Genomic DNA, 20,902 nt, shown 5'->3' with positions numbered 1-20,902 from the left:
ACTGCTTTTACACTTTTAAATCTCATAGTGCCATACACATGGAAGTCTGGGGGGCAATATTTTGGCTAATTAAATGCCAACACAAAAAACCTCCAGTTGTCCTCCTCCCCCAACAGACTATGGAAAAATGTCCTTCCTCCATGCTGTCCTTGTCACTTATCTCTCTCCCCCCGCCAGTGTTTCTTCTATCCCAGAGCCTGCTTCCCAACCCAATATTCCAGGCACTCTTTTTGTTCCTTCCCTCTTCTTGATATGCATGCTATCTTATTGCCCCTCTAGTACAAGATTATATCTGAAAGTCAGCTTTCAGCATGATTGAATTATGTCATTCGGCATAATGGCATATTATTTTATGGTGCCTTCAGATGTGATTTGAAAATTAGTTGCAGCATGGATTCTAGCCCCAACACACACACACACACACACAGAGAGAGAGAGAGAGAGAGAGAGAGAGAGAGAGAGAGAGAGAGACCCATGCCCATGTCTTAAGAATGACATACTGCTTCAAAGGAACTTCATAGAATTGTAGCTGGAGAATTGGGAAGTGCAAGCTTTCACTATGTTTGTTTAAATAAATTATAAAGCAAGATGCCTAAATTATTTCTGGTCACGCAGCATTTCCTGTGTGTTGTACTGCTTTCCCCTACAGAATGGGTAATCTCATGGTTGCTGTACTTTGCAACACAGAAACAGTTGAAGCCACAATTCTTTACCTATGATCTTCTCACGTGAGAGTCACTGGTGTCCATGGTGGTGGGGAGGGGGCAAACTATGCTCTCAAAGCTAAATGTACATTAATAGAATGCTTGATCCCCATCCTCTCACAGTAAATAGTGCCATGTACTTTTGTGGGCAAAAGATGGTGTGTTTATCCTGGATATTATTGGGGTGAAGGCAAACCCTGCTTTTCATCTGGAGACTGGGTGGCCTGGTCTTCACTTTTAGGGAGTGTGTCATAATTATGGGTATTTTGCCCTTATAGTGAAAAAAAATAAACATTTGCTCTGTTACTAAGTGTTCTACATCTCAGAAACTGCCTTGTAGTTCAATTTGATAATACTGCAAAGATTAAGAAAAGAAAAAGCACATAATGTCATAGTAAAAAAAGAGAACACTTTAAATAAGTAAATTACTGAATCTTGATATCCCAGGCACTTTTCATGGTGTGTTTTTTTTTAAAAAAAAATGGTTTATGTTTGTCACATGTTGTCCTACCTTTTTTACATTACACGTTGCTTAGGACCTGGATAAGACCCAGGATGAATTACTGAAGCATCAGGCTAGCATTAGTGAACTCAAGCGCAATTTTATGGAATCCACTCCTGAGCCACGCCCTAATGAATGGGAAAAGCGGCGTATCACACCTCTGTCTCTACAGACACAAGGGGTATGTCACTGAAGACCCTTGTCAGCATGCATAGCCACAAAATTAAGAAAATAGTTAAACTATACATTGTGTTTCAGTATTAACAAGGAAGATACGGGGTGTTTCTTTGTTGCTAATGTGATATTTGTTTGCTGCTAACACATTAACATTGTGTGCATCTGTTGCTTTCTGTCTGCAAAAATTTCAAAGTAACTACATTACTTTTTAGGTTGAGAAAGTAAGAATGAAGTAGTTATTAATAATATAATTTTAGAGTTTTAGATAAAGAGTGTGGAATGTCAGTTTACAGTGCAGCTCCAAGTATATTCACTCCAAGTCCCTAAGTCATTTCATTGCCTCACCATTTACAGTAATTTGGAGGCAGAAGTACTTCAACAGGAGGAAAAGGGGTAAGGGAAACACAATTCACAACCCTCCCTCCAAACAGGTACTACAGAAAAAGTTATTCTTGAATGCACTCCAATTTAGTGGTGTTATGTCTAATGCATTTTGAGTGAAGCACTGTCAAGCAACTAAAAAGGAGATTTAGAAAATTCAACTTGGCCATTACCATAAAATGTATACTGCTAAAATGACATTCAAATGTATTTACATGGTACTGAGAACGCTAATAGGATTTAAATTCCAGTATCAGTAAGCTCCAGTCTTGTATTTCTATTTACAGTTTTCAGTGTGTGTGTCCTTTAAAAAAGAAAAACAAATGCCATAGATGTGCCAGTGTATGGCATGCTTTCAGGAATGAAATGCACTTTTTGTTCAGCACTTTTGAAGTTTACCTCTTAGATTGCCTTGTGAACCATTTCCATACAAACAACCACAGATTAATTATGGAAATCCAGAATGAGCCAGTAGGCCAGGTATTTACTTCAGAACATTTATTTGTGGTTTTTATCTGTATTGAGGCAGATTCTGAAATCACTGTCTCCAGAGTAACTCATTGACATGACTAGACTCCATCATAAAATGCTTTTGCCTTAAAAACAAAACAACTTTGGGCTTTTCAGTATTTAATGACCCAACCATATGTGTGGTTTTTAATCTCTGTTTAGCACAAATAATACCCAGTACATAGACATGGGTCCACTGAAGAGCTGAACCTGTAGCATTTCCCATCCTGTGTACTTGGGGAGAGATAATTCAGAGAGTACTCCATGCTTGATAGTGTATACCAGATGTCTGTGCAGAAAACAATGTTGATTATGCCAGTGACACAGGAATTCTCTGCCTGTTTTTATGCCAGTTGTCCTAGCATAAAAAGCACTGCGTGGATGTATTTGTTTCTTTTAGCATTCTGCCTGTTGTGTTCGCTGTTTACTGTGGCTGTTATCTCTTCTGCAGTTTCTTAAATTTGTATTCTGCCTTTTCATCAAACGTGCTCAACATAGCCAACATCAGTAAAATATAAAGTAAAATACAAAATGGATTAGCTAGCAAATGTGCCACACTCAAGCTATTTGAAAATGAAGACTCAACTATATTTCTCTGAATGTATATTGACATCAATTAAAACTGTTCTGCAGATCAGTAATGTCAAAGAATGGGATCTTCCCAAATAGAGCCTTCTCTTGTTCCAAAGGGTATTTAGCTGTTGATAAGGCTGTATTCTTTTTAGTGTATTAAGAAATGAGGCTTTAAATGATGCTGCCTGATACGCATATAGAGTATTATAAGCTCAGGTGCCAGTTCAAGGTGTATCTGCCATATACCCTACGCAGTGGCAGATTTGTGCTTTTTGAACAGAGCTTGACTTTTCTCCAAATTCAGCCTCAAAGAGGGATGTGCTTCCTTTGGCGTTACCTTCAGTTTAGTTTTCATACCACTGTTCCCTAGCACAGCATAGGGAGCCAATTTCATATTTGTTAATGTGTTGCATGTCTTTGTCCAAAGACATCTTGTCAATAATAACGAGTTAATAGAATAAGAAATACGCCACAGTTTTAAGTTTCCAATAGTTGGTACTGTATAAGCAAAATACTTGCCAAGCTGAGCAAGAAATTGATAATCCACTTCAAATTAGTGAGAATAACTGTAGTGTCATTATAGTTGCAGTGCCCTTGTCAATTTATATAATACTTGTGTTCTAGAGAGTTTAAATTTTATCAGTGAAATTAGTCATTTCTTGAAAGGTTGTCTTAGTTCCCTTCAGATTCAGGACTATGCTACAGGTTTAAGTATGCATCACTGTCTTGCTTTTTCCCTTCTTTTCCCCATCAATTTTTTTGTACTCATTCTGAACATGTTAGAGCTAGCAGCCTATTTAAGAATAGTGCTATGTTTTGACATAGTAGTAGTACTAATAAATTGTTTCCTTAGGTTCTTCACTGCTGCAGGGGCAGAGTAGTAGGAGACAAATGAAATATTTAGGCTGGGGAAATATTGGTCACTAGCCAAGAGACTTGCACTAGTGGAATGGGACTTTCCCATTCTCACCCCTGCAACCCCCCATGTGTCCTCAGAATCAGCTCTGGAGGGCTGAGGGACCCTATAGAGAAGATTTTTGTGAGCATGCGAGGGAAGGAAATAGAGGTGCCATGGCACCAGCAGAACTTCACTAGCACTGCTTTAAATACAAGCCATTATCAGCAACTATTGTGAATATTACTCAGTGGAAGGTGCTGGATTTTAACAGCCAGAAAAGAAAATCATGGTGCCTTGTGGGATCAACTGTTACTGACTTTTGAACTGTATGAAACTCTTCATGTACATAGATTGGGGTAGGTGGGAGTTTTCTACAAAAGTAGCTTTATAGGCAACAATTGATACTGAAAAGTGGAGGGCACTTCTCTTTTCAACATTCCTGTGCTCCAAATTGCACTCCAGCATAAATTTATATTATAAAATGAGTGTTTGCCTTCACAGCCATGTGCTTTGACAATCAACAATTCCTCCAAGTAAGCTCACAAAATCATTTAGCCCACATTTGGGTTATAATTTGGGTTTATTGCACACATTTTATAGTTCAGCTTTAAATGTGCTATCTTGCCTAACCTTCCTTTCATAATTAATGTCCTAGGGAAAATGGAATATTAATTAAGAAAAAAATGGAATGCACAAAAGCCTGAAAATAAAAGTTTGAAAAATAAGCTAGTTTTAATGGCCATGATACATAATAGGTTTGCACTTGAGGGTTCATGTAGGCTTCAACTTAATAATGGACGTTTCAGAAAGGAGCAAGATTGTGAGAACAGAGTTGCACAATTTTCTTGATGAATGGCTTAGATCCAGAGATGTCTTGCGTGAGCCAGAAAGCCCTTCCAATTATCCAAGGCAGCTTTGCTGAAATCCTCAAATTTCTTATCCTACTCTAGTCACCCCACCTGCTTCATCACACACATTTTGAGAGGGTCTGTTGCCCTACAGGAATGGATTTAGGAAGATGCTATGATCTACAGTATGGGGAGGGGAGCCAGGGAAACCCCTTGATCATCTTCAAATCCTATCCGCAATGGGTTAAAAAAAGAATATCATGAAACTAGATGGAGCTGTATCCTTTAGGGAAACACATTTGAATGTACTCTTTCCTGTGTTTGTGTGCTTTTTTCCTCTCCTGTCCTTTTTCTTTTCTTGCCTGATGCTTTCCTTTATTTTGTAGGTCGCTGCTGTTTTGTCTTCTGCTGTTTAATTCGTTACTTTCCATTTTCTAACTTGTCTAGAGCCTAGAAGAGGAGATAGCATCAATTTTATTTAGTAAAGAGGGTTTTTCCACTAGCATGAAATCTGCCTTCACTTCAGCTACCTTTTGGACAGCAGAGGGCACTGTTGTGAAAGATAATGTACCTTCTGAAAAGCTTTCTGCCTCGCCCTTCTCTCAGCTGCCTGAGGTGCTTTTCCACATTTACTTTTTCCACCATAAAACTATATATGAAGACAGTGGGGTTTCATGTCAGATGAAATTGTGTCCCAGTGATTAAAAGATTGTAAGATGAAATTAGGATAGAGAAAATGCAGAGCCTAAAATAAAGCTATTTGAAATGGCTCTTGTGTATGCAAGACGCCTGCATGAATTGGTTTTACCAGTGACTTGCATGTAGAAGTGCCAACTCCATGCAGGAAGTGGGAACGGACAGTTAGAATGTAAATACATATTGCACCATTGTGCTTTTTTAAAAGTTAGAAGTAAAATTATTTTGAATGAAAAAATGAAAGGCAAGCGCAAGCTAAAAGCTTATCTTGCCCATTCTAAATGTTTTGTAGACATAGATCTTCAAAAGAAATAGTACTATATATTGTTTTTCTGTTCCATTTATATTTGAAATTATCTGGCAGCCATAGATAAATCTAGTCTTAAACTTTAATTTGAAACCAAAATTAAATCACAGCTGCTGTCATAGGATTAATTATTATAGTAATGGTACTGTTACATTTTTCCTTTCACTTTTTTGTACTGTCCCTTGTGTGTATGTGTGTCATCTCTTAGCTTTTAAGATCTACATACGTCAGTTTGCCCTGACTCTAGGTCATAACAAGTGGCACAGTACAATTTCCTTGAGGATCATAGGACAGTATGGGCTTTTAAAATGCTGTTCCTTACATGCTTATATGCTAAACACATTTCTCCATTTGAGATATTACATATGTACAGGCAAATTTCATATATCTTCAGAGGTGCCCAGCTAATCAAGGGTCTAAAACAAGGAAATGTATGTGAGTTCAGATATTATATCTGTGAAATAGGAACATCTGGCAGAACCTGTAGCAGCCCTTTCAAGGGTGTCAATATTCGCTGATACACATTAGGTTTGTTAGAAAAATCTGCAAGTACATGAACATAGCTGGCCAGTTAATGTTAGCCTTGTTTGGCACTTAATAACATTGTTTTACAAATATAATAATGATGATGATGATGATAGTTACCAAAGTAGAATATTTATTTCAGAGTTTAACCTGTCCCAAGCTGAGAGAGTGCAAGTTTCAAATAGAGGTCTATCCTGTTCAGATAAATCAAGTGAAATAAACCCCCCTAAAGAATCCAGATTTACCAAATGCCAACTTTGGAGCTTTCATAAGTAGAAAGTTTTACAGCACTCTGGACTAAAAATATTGCATATTTTCAGTGTGCTTATTGCTGTGCACTTGATCTGTGCTAATTTAACAAATTGTGCTGTACATGTGTGAGCGTGCAATCAGTCCCTCTGTGCTGTTTGTGAAATGATAAAATCAGATGTTTGTGTTAAGAGATGTTGGAACTTGTATTTATGTTTGTCTTCTGGTTGCTTCTTGTTTCACAGAAATTTACTCCCCAAACAGAAGAGCCTTCCATTGGAGCCAGCAGGACGATTAAGGTTCTACTATTTTGCCATAGTCCATTGAGCTTTGACATTTCAGAATCTTCATTCTTCCTTCCTTCCTTTTTTCATTTAACCATTACAGTCATCTTTGTTCTTCATGTGACCTGAACCACCCATCACATAGTTTTATGTTCACTATTTTATTTATTCATGTTTTCTACTTTTTGTTTTTCCTCATCCATTTGTTTTGTGCAGAGTTCGCATGAGACTCTGAACGTAGTGGAGAAGAAGCAGGCAGAGGTTGGGATAGAAGAGACAGTAGTCACTGCCGATACCAACAGAGGCAAAACACAACTTGTCTCTGGTGGTGGGCAAACTCAGAAGATGGAGCACCTATCAAAGAAGGATTCTTCATCACTGTCATCAAGTAGCAGCAGTAGTGAGAGTGAAGATGAAGTAGGAGAATATCAGCCACACCAACGGATGACTCAGGGTGCCATAAAAGAAGAAATAGAAGAAAATGAAGTTATCATAGAGGAGGGAGAACACAATGCACAGGCAACAGTGTGTGCAGAAATTTCACAAGAAGCCAGTCCAGTTCAAGTAACAGTTACGCACATACCAGTGACAGAAACATTGGTCCAGGCGAATGAAGTATCCACCAAGACACCCGGAGAGGGACACCCAGCAAAACTGGATAAGCAAGCCCTGAAAGAAGAGAGGGTGGAAGAGCAGCTCAAAGTAAATGGAGAGGCATCGCATAGTGACATTGATGTTTCACAGCAAATAATTTGTTGCTCCGAGGTAAATGGTAGAAGAGTAAGGGATCCTTTATCAGGCACATCGTCCTAGGGTTCAATATCTCTGCCTTTCTTCTTCTCTGTCCTCTTCAGGTTTTCATAAAGATTCAGATCTGGAAAGTGGAAAATGGATGTGCAGTCAAATTCTGCCTTTGGTTAAGGCTTCTGAATTTTGTACTAGTTTGGTTACCCAGAAGAGCGAACTTGCCTGGGGTTATGCCATCTTTTTACTTTCTCATGTTCTGTTTGTTTTGCATGTGTTAATTTGTTTGAGTCTTGTCCTGTCTAGTTTGATTTTTATTATCCTTCAATAAGTTTTAATTGGAATTGTGATGTTACCTTTCTTGGGCATGAGATGAAAACGCATTTTATGCATTTGAAGTAATAGTCTTAAAACCCAAGTATTTTTTTAATTGAAAAACCCTACCTATTTTATGAAACCTCCTATCTAAATACTAAAATACAAATAGCCAGAATTTGTAGGAACGCACAGTTGGTGCATTCTATAAATCACCATGAGACACACATACCATATTTACTACTCTTAACCAAAGTCCTTTGCAGATACAGTTATTATTTTATGCTAGCCACTTGTAGTCCTCGAGAGGCATGAACTTACTCAGTAGATGCTAAATCAAATTTATTTTCTCTAAGAACATGCAGCATAATGAAGAGCCTGAGAGATGGTAAATGAAGCACAGGTTAAAGGTTCCAATCCGTGTGTGTGTGTGTGTGTGTGTGTGTGTGTGTGTGGTCCTGGCAAACAGCAACTTGCGAGCACAGCAACTGTGTTAATCAGCTGATATTTCTGGAGGGAAAGACTAAACCCATTCCGCCTCCATCCATCCATCCCCCCCAAAGCTGATCTGTGCTGCTGCTGCTGTTGTCGTTGTTGTGTGTGTGTTTCAAAAAGACCAGAATGGTGCACATAGCAGCTGGACTGGAGGAGGATTCCCAGAGCCACTTGCATATGCAATTCCTCATCCAGCTAGAGAAATGTGTGTGGAGCACCATAGTTATACTGGAGTGGCTGAGGGCATTTCCACCCCCAAGGTTATTAAATATGGAAACAGAAGATATGTAATGATGGTCAGGGCCATCTAGGTCAATCTTGTCCCCATTGGCAGGATTTGTCAAGTTTTAAACTGTCTCAAAATGCATTTATGCATTTTATTAAACATTGCCATATAAGGAGTTGTAGCAAGTTTGTGACACTCAGGAAGTAGTGTATGGAGTTGGTTTTGGGGTGACATCTATTGGCTCTATAAGGGTAGGTCATACCAACAAGATCATTGAAGATATATTGACAAGCTTAATAAATAATGATTCAAGCTGATTCAAGGGCTGTTTCAGAAGAATTTTATGATGTACTTGCTCAAACCATAAAGTTTGAAGTAGTTACATATCTTGTTAACATGGTGTACAAGACAGAAACACATAAATGCTGTGGCCATTTGTGGCTCACCTACAGTGAGTATATATTGTGTGCATGAAGTTTTAAAAAGCCAGCTTTTAAATCAGATGTAAGTTATGGGTTCAAACAATGGAAAGCTGTGATTGGCCATGGGCTCACCACTGTATAGATCGCTCGTATACTCTGATATTTTAAAAGCTTTAAATCTTACCAATCTGATTGTATGTTAATTTATTAACCATTTTTATATATGCTACTGATTTAAATTTATATTCCTATCTAGCATAGGAAATATACTATGGTGATTTTCAAGTGCTTTCTTATATTTAGTAGACAGAACACTAAACATTTCTTGTGTGTTCATGATTTTCAGACTTGGGTTTAGAAGTTCTTCTAAGGAATGTTTAAAAAGTGAATCTGGGATCTTGTTGCCTGAAGCCAGTTCATAGACTGCTGTATACCATGTACTTCAAAATTCATACTCTTCTGTGTTTTTCTAAACACTAGCCTCCAGTGGTTAAAACTGAGATGGTGACCATTTCAGATGCTTCACAGAGAACTGAAATATCCACCAAGGAAGTACCAATTGTTCAGACGGAAACTAAAACGATCACATATGAATCTCCCCAGGTACAGGTGTTGTATAATTTAGAATGCCTTTTTGGGATACAATATTGTAAGCTTGTTGGGAGAGGAAAAGTTGCCGTTTCTCCTTGTGGAAATAATATCTATATACATACACTGCTTATACTAGGACAATGAACTAATGGACTTCTTTATCTGAGAACATCATTGAGATGCCATCTTGACCTCACCTGCCTGAGAAGGGGTTAATAATGACTGAATCATGTTAAATGACATTTAGTACATTGTGTGTTCCAGAATTGTCTACTGCACTTGACGTCTTCATTTCTAAAACAGGCAACTTTTGTTTAAAAGAAGGCTGCTAGTTTGGCTTCCCTGTTTTGTCAAAATTGACTATTGCTCTTTCTTCTTGATGGTGCAGTTTGATGGCAGTGGTGATGCTGGTGTGCTGTTGAGTGCACAGACGATCACTTCAGAATCTCTTTCTACAACCACAACCACACACATCACAAAGGTAAAAAGAAAAAGAGCAAGGTTTGCTGTTCTCATCTGTTTTAACAAAACAGGACAGAAGTAGACTGCTCTTAATCAAAATCGGCTGTGAAATGTTATATTGTTCCAAGTTTCTGGGCACATTATATATGTACTAATGAAACATTCAGAATTCACGATTTTGTGACTCTCTTATTTTCTGGAACCTTGAACTTTCGTTATATTTAACCTAGGATGATTTATTTTAAGTATGTTTAGAGCAGTTATGACTATCCTAAATGAAGGCATGAACACTGTTACCATTTAGTACCATCTGTTCAACCCTCTCCCCCCTTGTCTTTCGATGCTACTCTAGGTTGCAGTGCACAATGGATTTATGCTGCTGATTATTTTGTGCTGGTGGGGCTTTCATATATTCTTTTAGTATTGTTGATCATATTTGTATTTTACTGAGTTTAAATTGTGACCCACATTTGATTGAGTGGTACTGGAATTTCCAGATAGTGAAGAAGAACGTTGAGTTTTGTGCTGCAGGTGTGGTTTTCCTGTTACACATATGAATAATGAAAGTATAGAAATAAGTCTTAAGGCCTTAATGTGCTGTGTTTTTTTATCTTAAGAATTGTTACTAAACTATAAACATTAGAAGAACTAGAAAAAGGTTTTCTGCCTTTCCTGTGTTCAGTTACAAGCTGCTACTTACATTGGAGGATTAAGTAAAACATTTCTTGTTCTTGAAATCTTTTAGACAGTAAAAGGTGGTGTGTCAGAAACCAGAATTGAAAAGCGGATTGTTATCACTGGTGATGCGGACCTTGACCACGACCAGGTGAGAGACAGAACACATCATAATCTGCTTTCCAATATTTTGCCCCTCATGAGGCAGTTGAGGTTTTTCCCCTGTCAAAAATGTTCTATTATAAGAACACGAACAATATTTTTAAAACTCGGCCACCTCATGATGCAAATCGCTAACCATCACTGAATTACTGTAATTATAATCTGCCGTTTTTACTATGTGGTGCTGCACTGATTCTTAATTGATGGTAGGTTCACAATTTAACAGAACAGGGATTTAATTTTCATTTCTTAATTGTAATGTACCAAGGACTCTGAGTAAATTTAATTTCAGATTTTGATGTGCCTGTAGCAAGTGGCTTGTGACAAGTTCAATCTCTCCTTGAAGCCTGAAATTAAATGACAGAGCTGTTTAGCATTAGGCATGAGGGATGTCTGTCCCAGCACATGCTAAAACAAAAAACATACAGCTGGGGAATCTGGAAAGGTCAGACAACAGAATTGCTTTAATAAAATTCATATCTCAGTATATTCCACTTAGGATAAATATTATAAAGCCTTAAAGTAAACTTTTTAGAGATAGATTGTATGCATCTGTTTGTAACACAAGATCTTGTTCAGCTTTGTAAATGTCTGAGTTTTAAATTTATGTAAAACATGTGCTCGTATTCAGATGTAAATTCCAGCATTATTTCAGTAAAATTAGGATCTGTAGTAACCCTTTAAAATGGAAGATACACTTGATAAGAATAAAATATTTTTATTTTTCATATTTGAACCCCTGAATTATTCAATTTGAACAACCCTGATATGTCATTCTTCATTATATAATCTAAATGATGTTCAATACAGCTTAGAAATAAAGTATTTGTCAAAGCTGAAGCCGTATCTAGGAACCTTGAAAGCATTATTTCTTAAAACCAGTTTTTTTCTTGCCTATCCAATCTTGTTTTCAATTTTATTTCTATGTATTCTGAAGAATAACTCTTCCATGCTCAAGTACTAAATAAAGTATAAGGAAAGCAAAATAGTGTATGTATATACTTAGCCATTTATTGTTAAGCCCTAAAGGTTATATATTTAAAAACTGATCGCTATTTATTTTGGTTTATGTCTCGAGTTTCCAGTGTGCATCTGTCAAGGCAAAATCGCCACTCATTTTGTTTACCTCTGAACTGTGTTTTGAAAAGATCTTTAGGGAAAAGTTGCTAATTGCCCAGTGCTTACACTTTCCACATCCCACATCAACAAGGTGTGGAAGGAAGCAGACAGGTGCCTCCTGGCAGAACTATCCATTACCTTGCGAAACATATATTCCCAATCCTACAATTGCTGTAGCAACTGTGGTAGTGGTGGGGGTGAGAATCAGTTGTCAAGGAGACTTGATGGGGAATCTGGTGCCCACTGATTGTTTTCTCCATCCTTGGTCATTTTCGCTTGGTTTGGGTTTCTTTTCTGAGTCCAGCTGGTTTTCTGTGAGAAGGAGGGGATTTTAAAAGCCAGTTAGGGCATTTGAAAGCAGAATTGATGAATGAGGGAAACATTAAGGACCATCCTCTTTGCCCACTGATTCCCCTCAGCAAATTTCACCCTCTCCACCCTACATTAGTGTTGCTGTGGTCTTATGTACTCAGTCACCGGTGAATACATAAGCTACTGTTCTTGACAATTACCGTATTTTTCGCCCCATAAGACGCACTTTTTCCCCTCCAAAAATGAAGGGGAAATCGGGGTGCGTCTTATGGGGCGAATGCCTGCAAGCCTCGCGCGCCCGGCAGGAGGTCCGACCGGGTGCGCGAGGCTTGGGGCGGCAGCCTGTCGCCCGAAGCACGGGGAGCCCTCTGGAGGGCTCCCCCTGCTTCGGGCGAGTGTCTGCAAGCCTCGCGCACCCGGCAGGAGGTCCCGCCGGGTGCGCGAGGCTTGGGGCGGCAGCGGACTGCTTGCGCGCACCTAGAAGCTTGGGGTGGGCTGAGCTCAGCTGGCCCCAAGCTTCTAGGTGCGCGCAAGCAGTCCGCTGCCGCCCCAAGCCTCGCGCACCCGGCGGGACCTCCTGCCGGGTGCGGGAGGCTTGGGGCGGCAGCGGACTGCTTGCCGGCATGCAGAAGCTTGGGGTGTGCTGAGCTCAGCACGCCCCAAGCTTCTAGGTGCGCACAAGCAGTCCGCTGCCGCCCCAAGCCTTGCGCACCCAGCGGGACCTCCTGCCGGGTGCGGGAGGCTTGGGGCGGCAGCGGACTGCTTGCCGGCACGCAGAAGCTTGGGGCGCGCTGACCTCAGCTTGCCCCAAGCTTCTGGATTAGCGCAGCGCACCTGGGGGGGAAATAATTTTTTCCCCTTTATTTCCCCCCCTAAAATCTAGGTGCGTCTTATGGGCCGGTGCGTCTTATGGGGCGAAAAATACAGTAGGTTTGATACTGGTCAGTGTCTTGCAGCTGGTTTTCTTACCTGAATTGGTATCTTCCAACATTGTGTGCAAGACATATGCCAAATATCAAAGGACCTGTGCCCACAAATGAGCCTCCTGTCACTGCATCAACACAAGGCTAAAATAAAAGCATGTGTAAAGTGTTGCACACACACACAAAAACCTAATTCCACGCTTACTCTGATTGCGACTGCACCAGTGGCAGCCCACCAGGAAAGAGGTCTTGGCGTTGTGGTGGACAACTTGATGAAAATGTCAACCTAGTGTGTGGCAGCTATGAAGAAAAGTCAGATTCTATGTTGAGGGGAATTAGGAAAGGGTTTGAAAATAAAACATTATAGAGGGGGATAAAATTATGTATAGGGCAGAAAAGATGAATAGAGATAAGTTCCTGTCCCTTTCTCATAATACTAGAACTTGGGGTTATTTAATGAAGCTGAATGTTGGAAGATTTGGGATAAACAGAAGGAAGTGCTACATACGACACATTGTTAAATTGTCACAGTTAGTACCACAGGTTGTAGTAATGGCCACCAACTTGGATGGCTTTGAAAGAGGGTTAGAGAAGACTTGTCAGTGGCTACTAGCCATGATGATTATGAACCTTCTCCAGCGTTGTATTCAGCTAAGTTTTACTCATAACAGATCCATTGAAATGAATGAACCTAACGAAGTTAAGACATAGCTAAGTGAGATGGGTGTTGAATACCTCCTCTAGTATTGGAAGCAGTATTCCAGTTGTTGTGGTGGTGAACGTTGTTGCGCTAATGTCCTGCTTATGGGCTTCCCATAGACATCTGATTAGCTACTGTGAGAACAGGATACTGAAATAGATGGTCTTTTGGTCTGATCTAGACGGACTCCTCTTACGTCCTAATGCTTGTATGTCATTGCAGCAATAAAACATTCCTGTCTAGATATTATATTGATCCAAATAGCTCACTATGTGGATCAATATAAAGATGTGGTGTGCTTTAAAAAGTTTTTCTGTTTCTTACCTTTTCTGGAGTTTTTATTATTAGTGCTTTCTTAATGTTTTGGTGAAAAACTGCTTTGTGAGGTGGTTTGCCAGAAAAGGAGGATCTAAATGCTTTAGATAAATATGTAAGATACCAAAACATAGTTTACAGCTCATAACTTAAAATACCCAGTAGCCTCTCTAGGCTTTTTATTTGGCTGTCTCAGTAATGGAGGAGCAGCATTCTTCCTCTGTTCAGTTGTCACTTCTGAACAAAATCAGTCCAGGAAGTGTAGTCATTACTGGCCAAACTACCTCATAATTTTTATTTAATGGGTCCTTTTTAATACTTACATAGGCATTGGCACAAGCCATTAAAGAAGCCAAAGAACAGCATCCTGACATGTCTGTAACAAGAGTTGTGGTGCATAAGGAAACAGATCTTCCGGAAGGAGGAGAATAAGGTAAGAGCCTGAGACAAGACCTGATACAAAACTATTATCCTCCCAGGTTAATAATAATAATAAATTTTATTTATATCCCGCCCTCCCCGGCCAAGACTGGGCTCAGGGCGGCTAACATCAAATATATAATACATTAAAACATAAGATCAAACAATCGGTTGAAATACAGCTTAAAATCAGATTACAATCTGAATAAAATCAGATGGCAACCCACAAATTAAAACTATAACTATGAGGTTGGGAACGTTAAGTGTTCATCAGGCCCAGCTATTTGTGCTGATCATATGAGCCAGTGAGAAGGGTTAGAGGAGCCCTTTACATGCAAGGTCTTGTAAAAAAGGTCCCACACTGGATCTGGGCCAAAGACCTGGTGGAACAGCTCCATCTTTCAGGCCCTGCAGAAAGATGTCAAATCCCGCAGGGCCCTGGTCCCTTGCGGCAGAGTGTTCCACCAGACTGGGGCAGGGCCGAAAAGGCCCTTGCGCTGGTCGAGGCCAGCCTAACCTCCTTGAGGCCTGGGACTGCCAAGGTGTTATTTGTGGACCGTAAGGTCCTCCACAGGACATACCAGGAGAGGCGGTCCTGTAGGTACAAGGGTCCTAGGCCGTATAGGGCTTTAAAGGTTAAAACTGGCACCTTAAACCTGGCCCCATAGTCCACCGGGAGCCAGTACAGCTGGTGTAGCACTGGATGAATGTGATCCCATGGCGAGGACCCAGTAAGGAGCATCGCCGTGGCATTCTGCACCCGCTGGAGTTTCTGGGCCAGCCTGCATAAAGTGAATTACAATAATTGAGCCTGGAGGTAATCATCACATGGCTCACAGTGGCAAGATCAGGGCAGGAAAGGTAAGGGACCTACTGCTTGGCATGGCGGAGATGGAAAAATGCCGCTTTTGCTGTAGCTGCGACCTGTGCCTCCATGGAGAGGGAGGCGTCGAAGGTTACGCCCAGACTCTTGACTGAAGGTGCTGGTACTAATTGCGCCCCTGCAAGGGATGGAGTTGGCGCTCCAACCCCATGTCGTCCCAACCCAACCAGAGGACCTCTGTCTTCGAAGGATTTAACTTCAACTGGCTCCCACGCAGCCATCCAGCCACCGCATCCAAACATCTGGTCAGTGTGTCTGGGGCTGAGTCAGAATGGCCATCCATCAGCAGATAAAGTTGGGTGTCGTCAGCGTATTGATGACAGCCCAACCCGAAGCTCTGAACAAGTTGGGCAAGCGGGCGCAGAGAGATATTAAAAAGCATCGGGGAGAGGATTGTACCCTGTGGCACTCCACAGACCCAAGGGGTTCCGCGACGACAATTCCTCCCCTAGCGCCACCCTCTGTCTCCGACCTGAAAGGAAAGAGCACAGCCATTGTAAGACTGCCCTGGCTGCTGCTACCAAGCACCTGGAACCCCTATTTGAATGTTCTTTACCACAAATAAATGCATCTTTTGTGACTGTCTGGAATCAGATCTAGGGTATAATGTTTTGGACCTTCCAGTTTGGAGTTTTGTTCGGAAGAAGAGCACAAAGGGAAAGCAGAAAGGCATGGCTGAGACTGTGGGCCTTTTGAATGCTAATGGTGATGCATTAGGAGCTATTTGCATTATGTGTGTGTGTGTGTGTGTGTGAGAGAGAGAGAGAGAGAGAGAGAGAGAGAGAGAGAGAGAGAGAGAGAGAGATCCTTAGCTACCTCCTTGAAAAATGAAGGAAAACTGCTCTTCTGAAGAGGGAGGTCTGATGCCACTTAAAATAAGAAAAATGTAGCATGTGACTGACTTGAAAAAGGAACATTACTCGAAGAAAGCGGTAATATGGTTGAGAGTGTTTTTAATAGTATTCAAAATCTGTGACTAAATGTAAAGAATGACATTAAACTGCTTGCCTTTCTTTAGAATTCTGAAGACTGATTTGTGACCGAAGAACTTTGATCATTCAAGTCGGTGTCCCCACCGCTACTTCACTGACTTCACCAAGCCTGGTGACAATGGCCAGACATTTCCAGAACAAACTGCCGACACCAAAACTTATCTTCTCTGGTCCTTTACCATATATGTCTTTTATTTTTATAACCACTTCTTAACATTCTTGGCTTTTTATGAGGTTTAGAGATTTATTATTTTTTCCACGTTTCCCTGACATTTTATATAACTGATTTCTTGATTGCATGAAAGTGAACAAACATATTTAGTAAGCACTTTTCACTTTAGCAAGTGCAGGAAGGAAAGAATCTTTCACTAAATCTTTTCAAAATGTTTCCAAATAAAGCCTGTTAATGGGATAACAGCTTTTTTCAGATTATTCAGGTAAATAAAACATCAAATAATATAAGAAATACATTATCTTGTATTAAAAGAAAACACAAAGCTTTCCTATGACCTGGTGGGGAAAATAAATTAAAATTTGTATGGGTGTTGTACAAAGTCCTTATAGTCTGTTCTGAGGATCTCCCACTTTCTGAAGGGAACTGGTGCTGGTATACTATAGAAGAGATAGTTATAAAGATGTTTCTACTGACTGAGCTCTGTTTTAGTAACCTCTCTGCACTTCAGTGCCATTGTTCAATTTCTTCGTGGACACTTTGGTCTGCAACATTCCAGACAGGATAGGAAGGACTTTGCTCTCTTCCCTTCTGGCAAAGATAATCCAGGCAGCTTAAAACCTTAGTGCTTTTCTCTTAACATGTTAAATGTCAAACACTTTGACTATATGAATACATGTGCAGGATGCTTGCATTACATAACTCATTGTCTACCTGTTATAACTGACACGTCTGTTGAGCAGTTGTCTTTCAGTAGTTCGCCTGATGTACTTGTACAGGTTTTCAGGACATTGAGGGACTGGGGGGCAGCCAAGGACCCATTGTAAGTAGTATGGGAACCAACTGCTGAGTGAGGCTGCTAGTCACTGAGGAGGTCTATATGAAAACCTGCTAACTGTCTCTTTCCCACATACTTCACTGTTCACCTTGTGTATAGTTAAGATGCCATATTAAATTTATAGCAGCTTGAAGTTGTATTAAGTGATATTTTGCTTTCTGTAATACTGTTATAAAATAAAGTTTGTTTATTCTCTAAATGTTTCAGCACATTTGTATTTTGACACCTCAAAAAATAAATAAATCAGTTTTGAACCTCTTAACATGGTTGAAAGCATTTCAGGAGGGTGGGACGTCTTTAAAACAAAACTTGATTTTATGTAACCTAATAACATTCCTATAGCAAGAGGCACCCTGCCTATCCAGCCCAGTGGGGAAGAGTCATGCTGTTAACTGAATGTCCTCCTAGAGGTCAAGTTGCCCAACTCCCCAACTGCTCCCTGAAACTCCACTACTACAGCGTCCCCAACAGAGAATCGTAGAACAATCTTGCTACTGTAATGCCATTAGCAAGTGTTCTTCAATGCAGCAATGCCATAATCGCATCATAGACGAAATCTCAGTAGCAAGAAGAACTGTCTTTCGGCAGCAAATTTCAATTCATTTTGAGTACAAGGTTCCTACCAAACCTCTTTGCTTTAGTTGAAAGTGTTGCAAATCTGCAATTTCCAAAACAAACAAAACCCTATACAAGCCCTAAGAAATGCATTAGGTCTAAATAATGTCATCAGGTACAAGCAGTATTATACTCTCTTGTACAAGAACAACATTTCACTGTATTTCCAACATTTGTGACTGCAGAGAGATTTTTTTAAGTGGTAGAGAAATGGAAGAAAAGTCCAGTTTTCCATTTTGTGCACAATTATTTTTGCATGAAAACATTTTCTGAAAACATTTTCTGCTGTTAACTATTTTGATTCCTAATATAAAGTTAAAATCCAATTTTTAGATAACAAGCCCATTCATTTATATTTTTTTAAAAGAACAAATTGTTTCAACTTCCCTCGCACATCTACCCCCAGTTTTTGCATAACATTAAACAGCTATTAAACTTCTGGAGTAAATAGCCAATGTTAAACTATGTATGTGGAAGTTACCAATTTCTTAGGATGATCTTGGTTTCCTTTTACCGTTTCCCCGTTTGTAGTATTTGGCATAGGCTTCAATGGCAGCAGCATCAGGGGGATTATGCATTATATAGAGCTCCTGGTCAACTGAAAAGGATAAGCACACTGTGTTAGTTTGCAGCAGCTGCTGAAAGGCGACCAGCAAGATAAAATTTTCCTCTCGGCAGTAGAGCTTCATGCTTGTGTTCATTTTTTTTATACACAAATGAAAAATAAATTCCATACTATTATAAATTTATTTATACCCCACCCTCTGGCGTTCTCATGGAGGAGGCACACAAAGAAGGGCCTGAGATAATAACCACAGGGGTCTCGGTCAGTTAATACGCTAGTTCTTGAGGTACTGTGGTCCTGAGCACCAGCACTTTGAGTTGAGCCCGAAAACTAATTGGCAGCCAGTGCACTTTGGCCAGGATTGGTGTTATATGCATGGGTGTAGCCGGGGGGGGGGGGCTGTAAAACAATAGAAATACTTAACCAACTGACCAGTCACATTGGTCCTGCCCCCCCTCAATCCTGCCTCCCCCCATGGTAGGTTTGAGCCCCCATGGCTCAAACAGTCTTGGCTGGTGAGCAACCAGGCTGCCAAATTCTACACCAGCTGAAGTTTCTGAACTGTCTTCAGAGGCAACCCTATGTATAATGTGTTGCAGTAAGCCAATGGCAGTGATGCCATTTGAACCAACAGAAGCTGCTTTTTAACTTCATCAGTGGCCTGGAGTTAAGGGTGAGCAGTGAAGTAACCAAGCTTGCTGATGACACACAATTTATCACAATGGCAGAAACAAAAGGGAATTGTAAGGAGCTCTTGTAAGAGATCTTTCTATGCTGGGTGACTACATACTAAAATGGCAAATGAAATTCAATCTAAGCAAGCGTCAAGTGATAAGAAATCAGGGCATATAAGTAAATAAATCCCAACTTTGCAAACTCACAGGATTCACTGTCTAGGACAAAGACCTTGATCACTGTGCTCTAAGGAGAAACTGTCACCATCCAGCTCCCAGAATGGCCCTCCCCCAACTGCCACCCCGAAGGCCCTCTGAAGGACCATCTTGCGCTGAGGGAACAAGAAAGAGTAACAGGTTCGTCTAAGCAAGTTGCCTTTTACATTCTGGAACTTAAAAAACTGGATGCTTATTGTTGACATAACCTTTGGGGAACCATTTTGTAGGAGCCTCCTGAGGAGTGATATGTAAGTACAATAAAGAAAGAAATAGCCATATCTAAATGCAACAGTGAAATTGGGCAAGTGCCGGATAGCTTTCGGTACTGATTTATGGACCTTCCCAAAGCAATTTCATTTCAAATGCATCAATAAAATTGTTTGCCAAACTTGAAATAGAGCTGGACAAAATCAAGCCAGGCTGAGTGGGAGACCCAAGACATAGAAATCGTGTACCTTGCTTACACTTTTACACACACACACACACACACACACACACACACACACACACAGCTATTACTTGCCATTGTCTTACTGCTTGATGCTCAGATCTGTTCAGCCCTATTTGGGGTTTTTTTTTTGGGGGGGGGGTCTGGTTCTGAAGCAGTGCTGTATCCCACCCCCCAGTACCCTTTCAATACTGGCAATCTACGCCATGCATTATCAGTAGGAAATCAAATATATTTACTGGCCTTTGCCTGGGGAAGTGCGCTGAGGATAATATCAGTTTCTTACAGTACAGCAGGAGATTAGGTGTTGTTTCGAAGGAACAACTAGTTCTAATTACTGTATAGGTTAAATTCAGAGTGTTCTGCTTTATTATTAGTTCTGCCTACCTGCCCACCTTTCAGAGCCCTGTAGTGGCTGACTCACCCTGTCGTAGCATAACCCTCAGGTAGGCAATGAGCAGGAGCAGGAGCAGAATCACCGGCAGGAAAATTCCCATGAAGAGAAGCCATCCAGGCAGCTCCCTGACAAAAGCTGTCAGGGTGTACACCACAGCCTGACCCATCGCAAGTAGGCTTTGTGTAGCTGTGTACCTTGTTCTCCTCTGTATTTTGTTGCTCCTGCTGCATGGCCTTTGCTCGGCCCATATTAACTTCTTTTCCTTCTGGACTTTGCTTTGTTTGCACAAGCCTGTGATTTCTAATGTGAGGGCCACCACGTTAACAGAGCTAACTCGGCTGCAAAGTTTAGAAGGGCAGATTGAAATGGAACATAACGGCTTTGACTGCAGCTAAACTGAGAATAAGAGGGCCTTTTATAATTTCTCAAGTCAACTCTTTATTTGAAATACCTGCATGCCAGGAGGCTAAGAGATGATATATAAAGGATTTCAGGCATTTCTGTTTTATTCTTCCGCACTTGCGTTGTGTTAAATTTGCTTTGCATGATGCACAGGAAAGTGGG

At 40.5% G+C, this 20,902-nt stretch overlaps 1 protein-coding gene and 1 long non-coding RNA gene across 12 annotated transcripts in view; one reads left to right on the top strand and one right to left on the bottom strand.

The window, feature by feature from the left end:
- EPB41L2 (erythrocyte membrane protein band 4.1 like 2) overlaps nt 1-17,619 on the top strand; it is an 83,737-nt gene extending 66,118 nt beyond the window's left edge. For 5 of the 9 annotated variants that reach the window (XM_081187632.1, XM_081187633.1, XM_081187631.1 and 2 more), the window contains 8 exons: nt 1,241-1,387; nt 6,616-6,669; nt 6,871-7,419; nt 9,337-9,459; nt 9,836-9,928; nt 10,655-10,735; nt 14,443-14,548; nt 16,437-17,619. In XM_081187632.1, the coding sequence (XP_081043758.1) occupies nt 1,241-1,387; nt 6,616-6,669; nt 6,871-7,419; nt 9,337-9,459; nt 9,836-9,928; nt 10,655-10,735; nt 14,443-14,547 (1,152 nt within the window). In that variant the 3' untranslated portion in view covers nt 14,548; nt 16,437-17,619. The remainder of the gene's footprint in view (nt 1-1,240; nt 1,388-6,615; nt 6,670-6,870; nt 7,420-9,336; nt 9,460-9,835; nt 9,929-10,654; nt 10,736-14,442; nt 14,549-16,436) is intronic. The other 4 variants (XM_081187635.1, XM_081187639.1, XM_081187637.1 and 1 more) reach the window with 4 other exon arrangements.
- On the bottom strand, nt 7,392-20,526 carry LOC308583642. 3 transcript variants are annotated; one of them, XR_014006297.1, is made up of 5 exons: nt 20,366-20,526; nt 18,517-18,633; nt 12,004-12,177; nt 10,610-10,806; nt 7,420-7,528 (listed from the first exon to the last, which is right to left on the bottom strand). It is a non-coding gene; the product is annotated as an uncharacterized lncRNA (long non-coding RNA). The 3 variants fall into 3 exon arrangements; XR_014006296.1 differs by lacking the exon at nt 10,610-10,806 and having other exon boundaries at nt 7,392-7,528; XR_014006298.1 differs by lacking the exons at nt 7,420-7,528; nt 10,610-10,806 and having other exon boundaries at nt 11,189-12,177.
- Nucleotides 20,527-20,902: the final 376 nt, after the last annotated feature.

Source organism: Podarcis bocagei (assembly GCF_964188305.1).
Source record: "Podarcis bocagei genome assembly, chromosome: 3".
In the NCBI taxonomy this organism is placed as follows: domain Eukaryota; kingdom Metazoa; phylum Chordata; class Lepidosauria; order Squamata; family Lacertidae; genus Podarcis; species Podarcis bocagei.
This window is presented reverse-complemented; position numbering and strand designations above follow the sequence as displayed.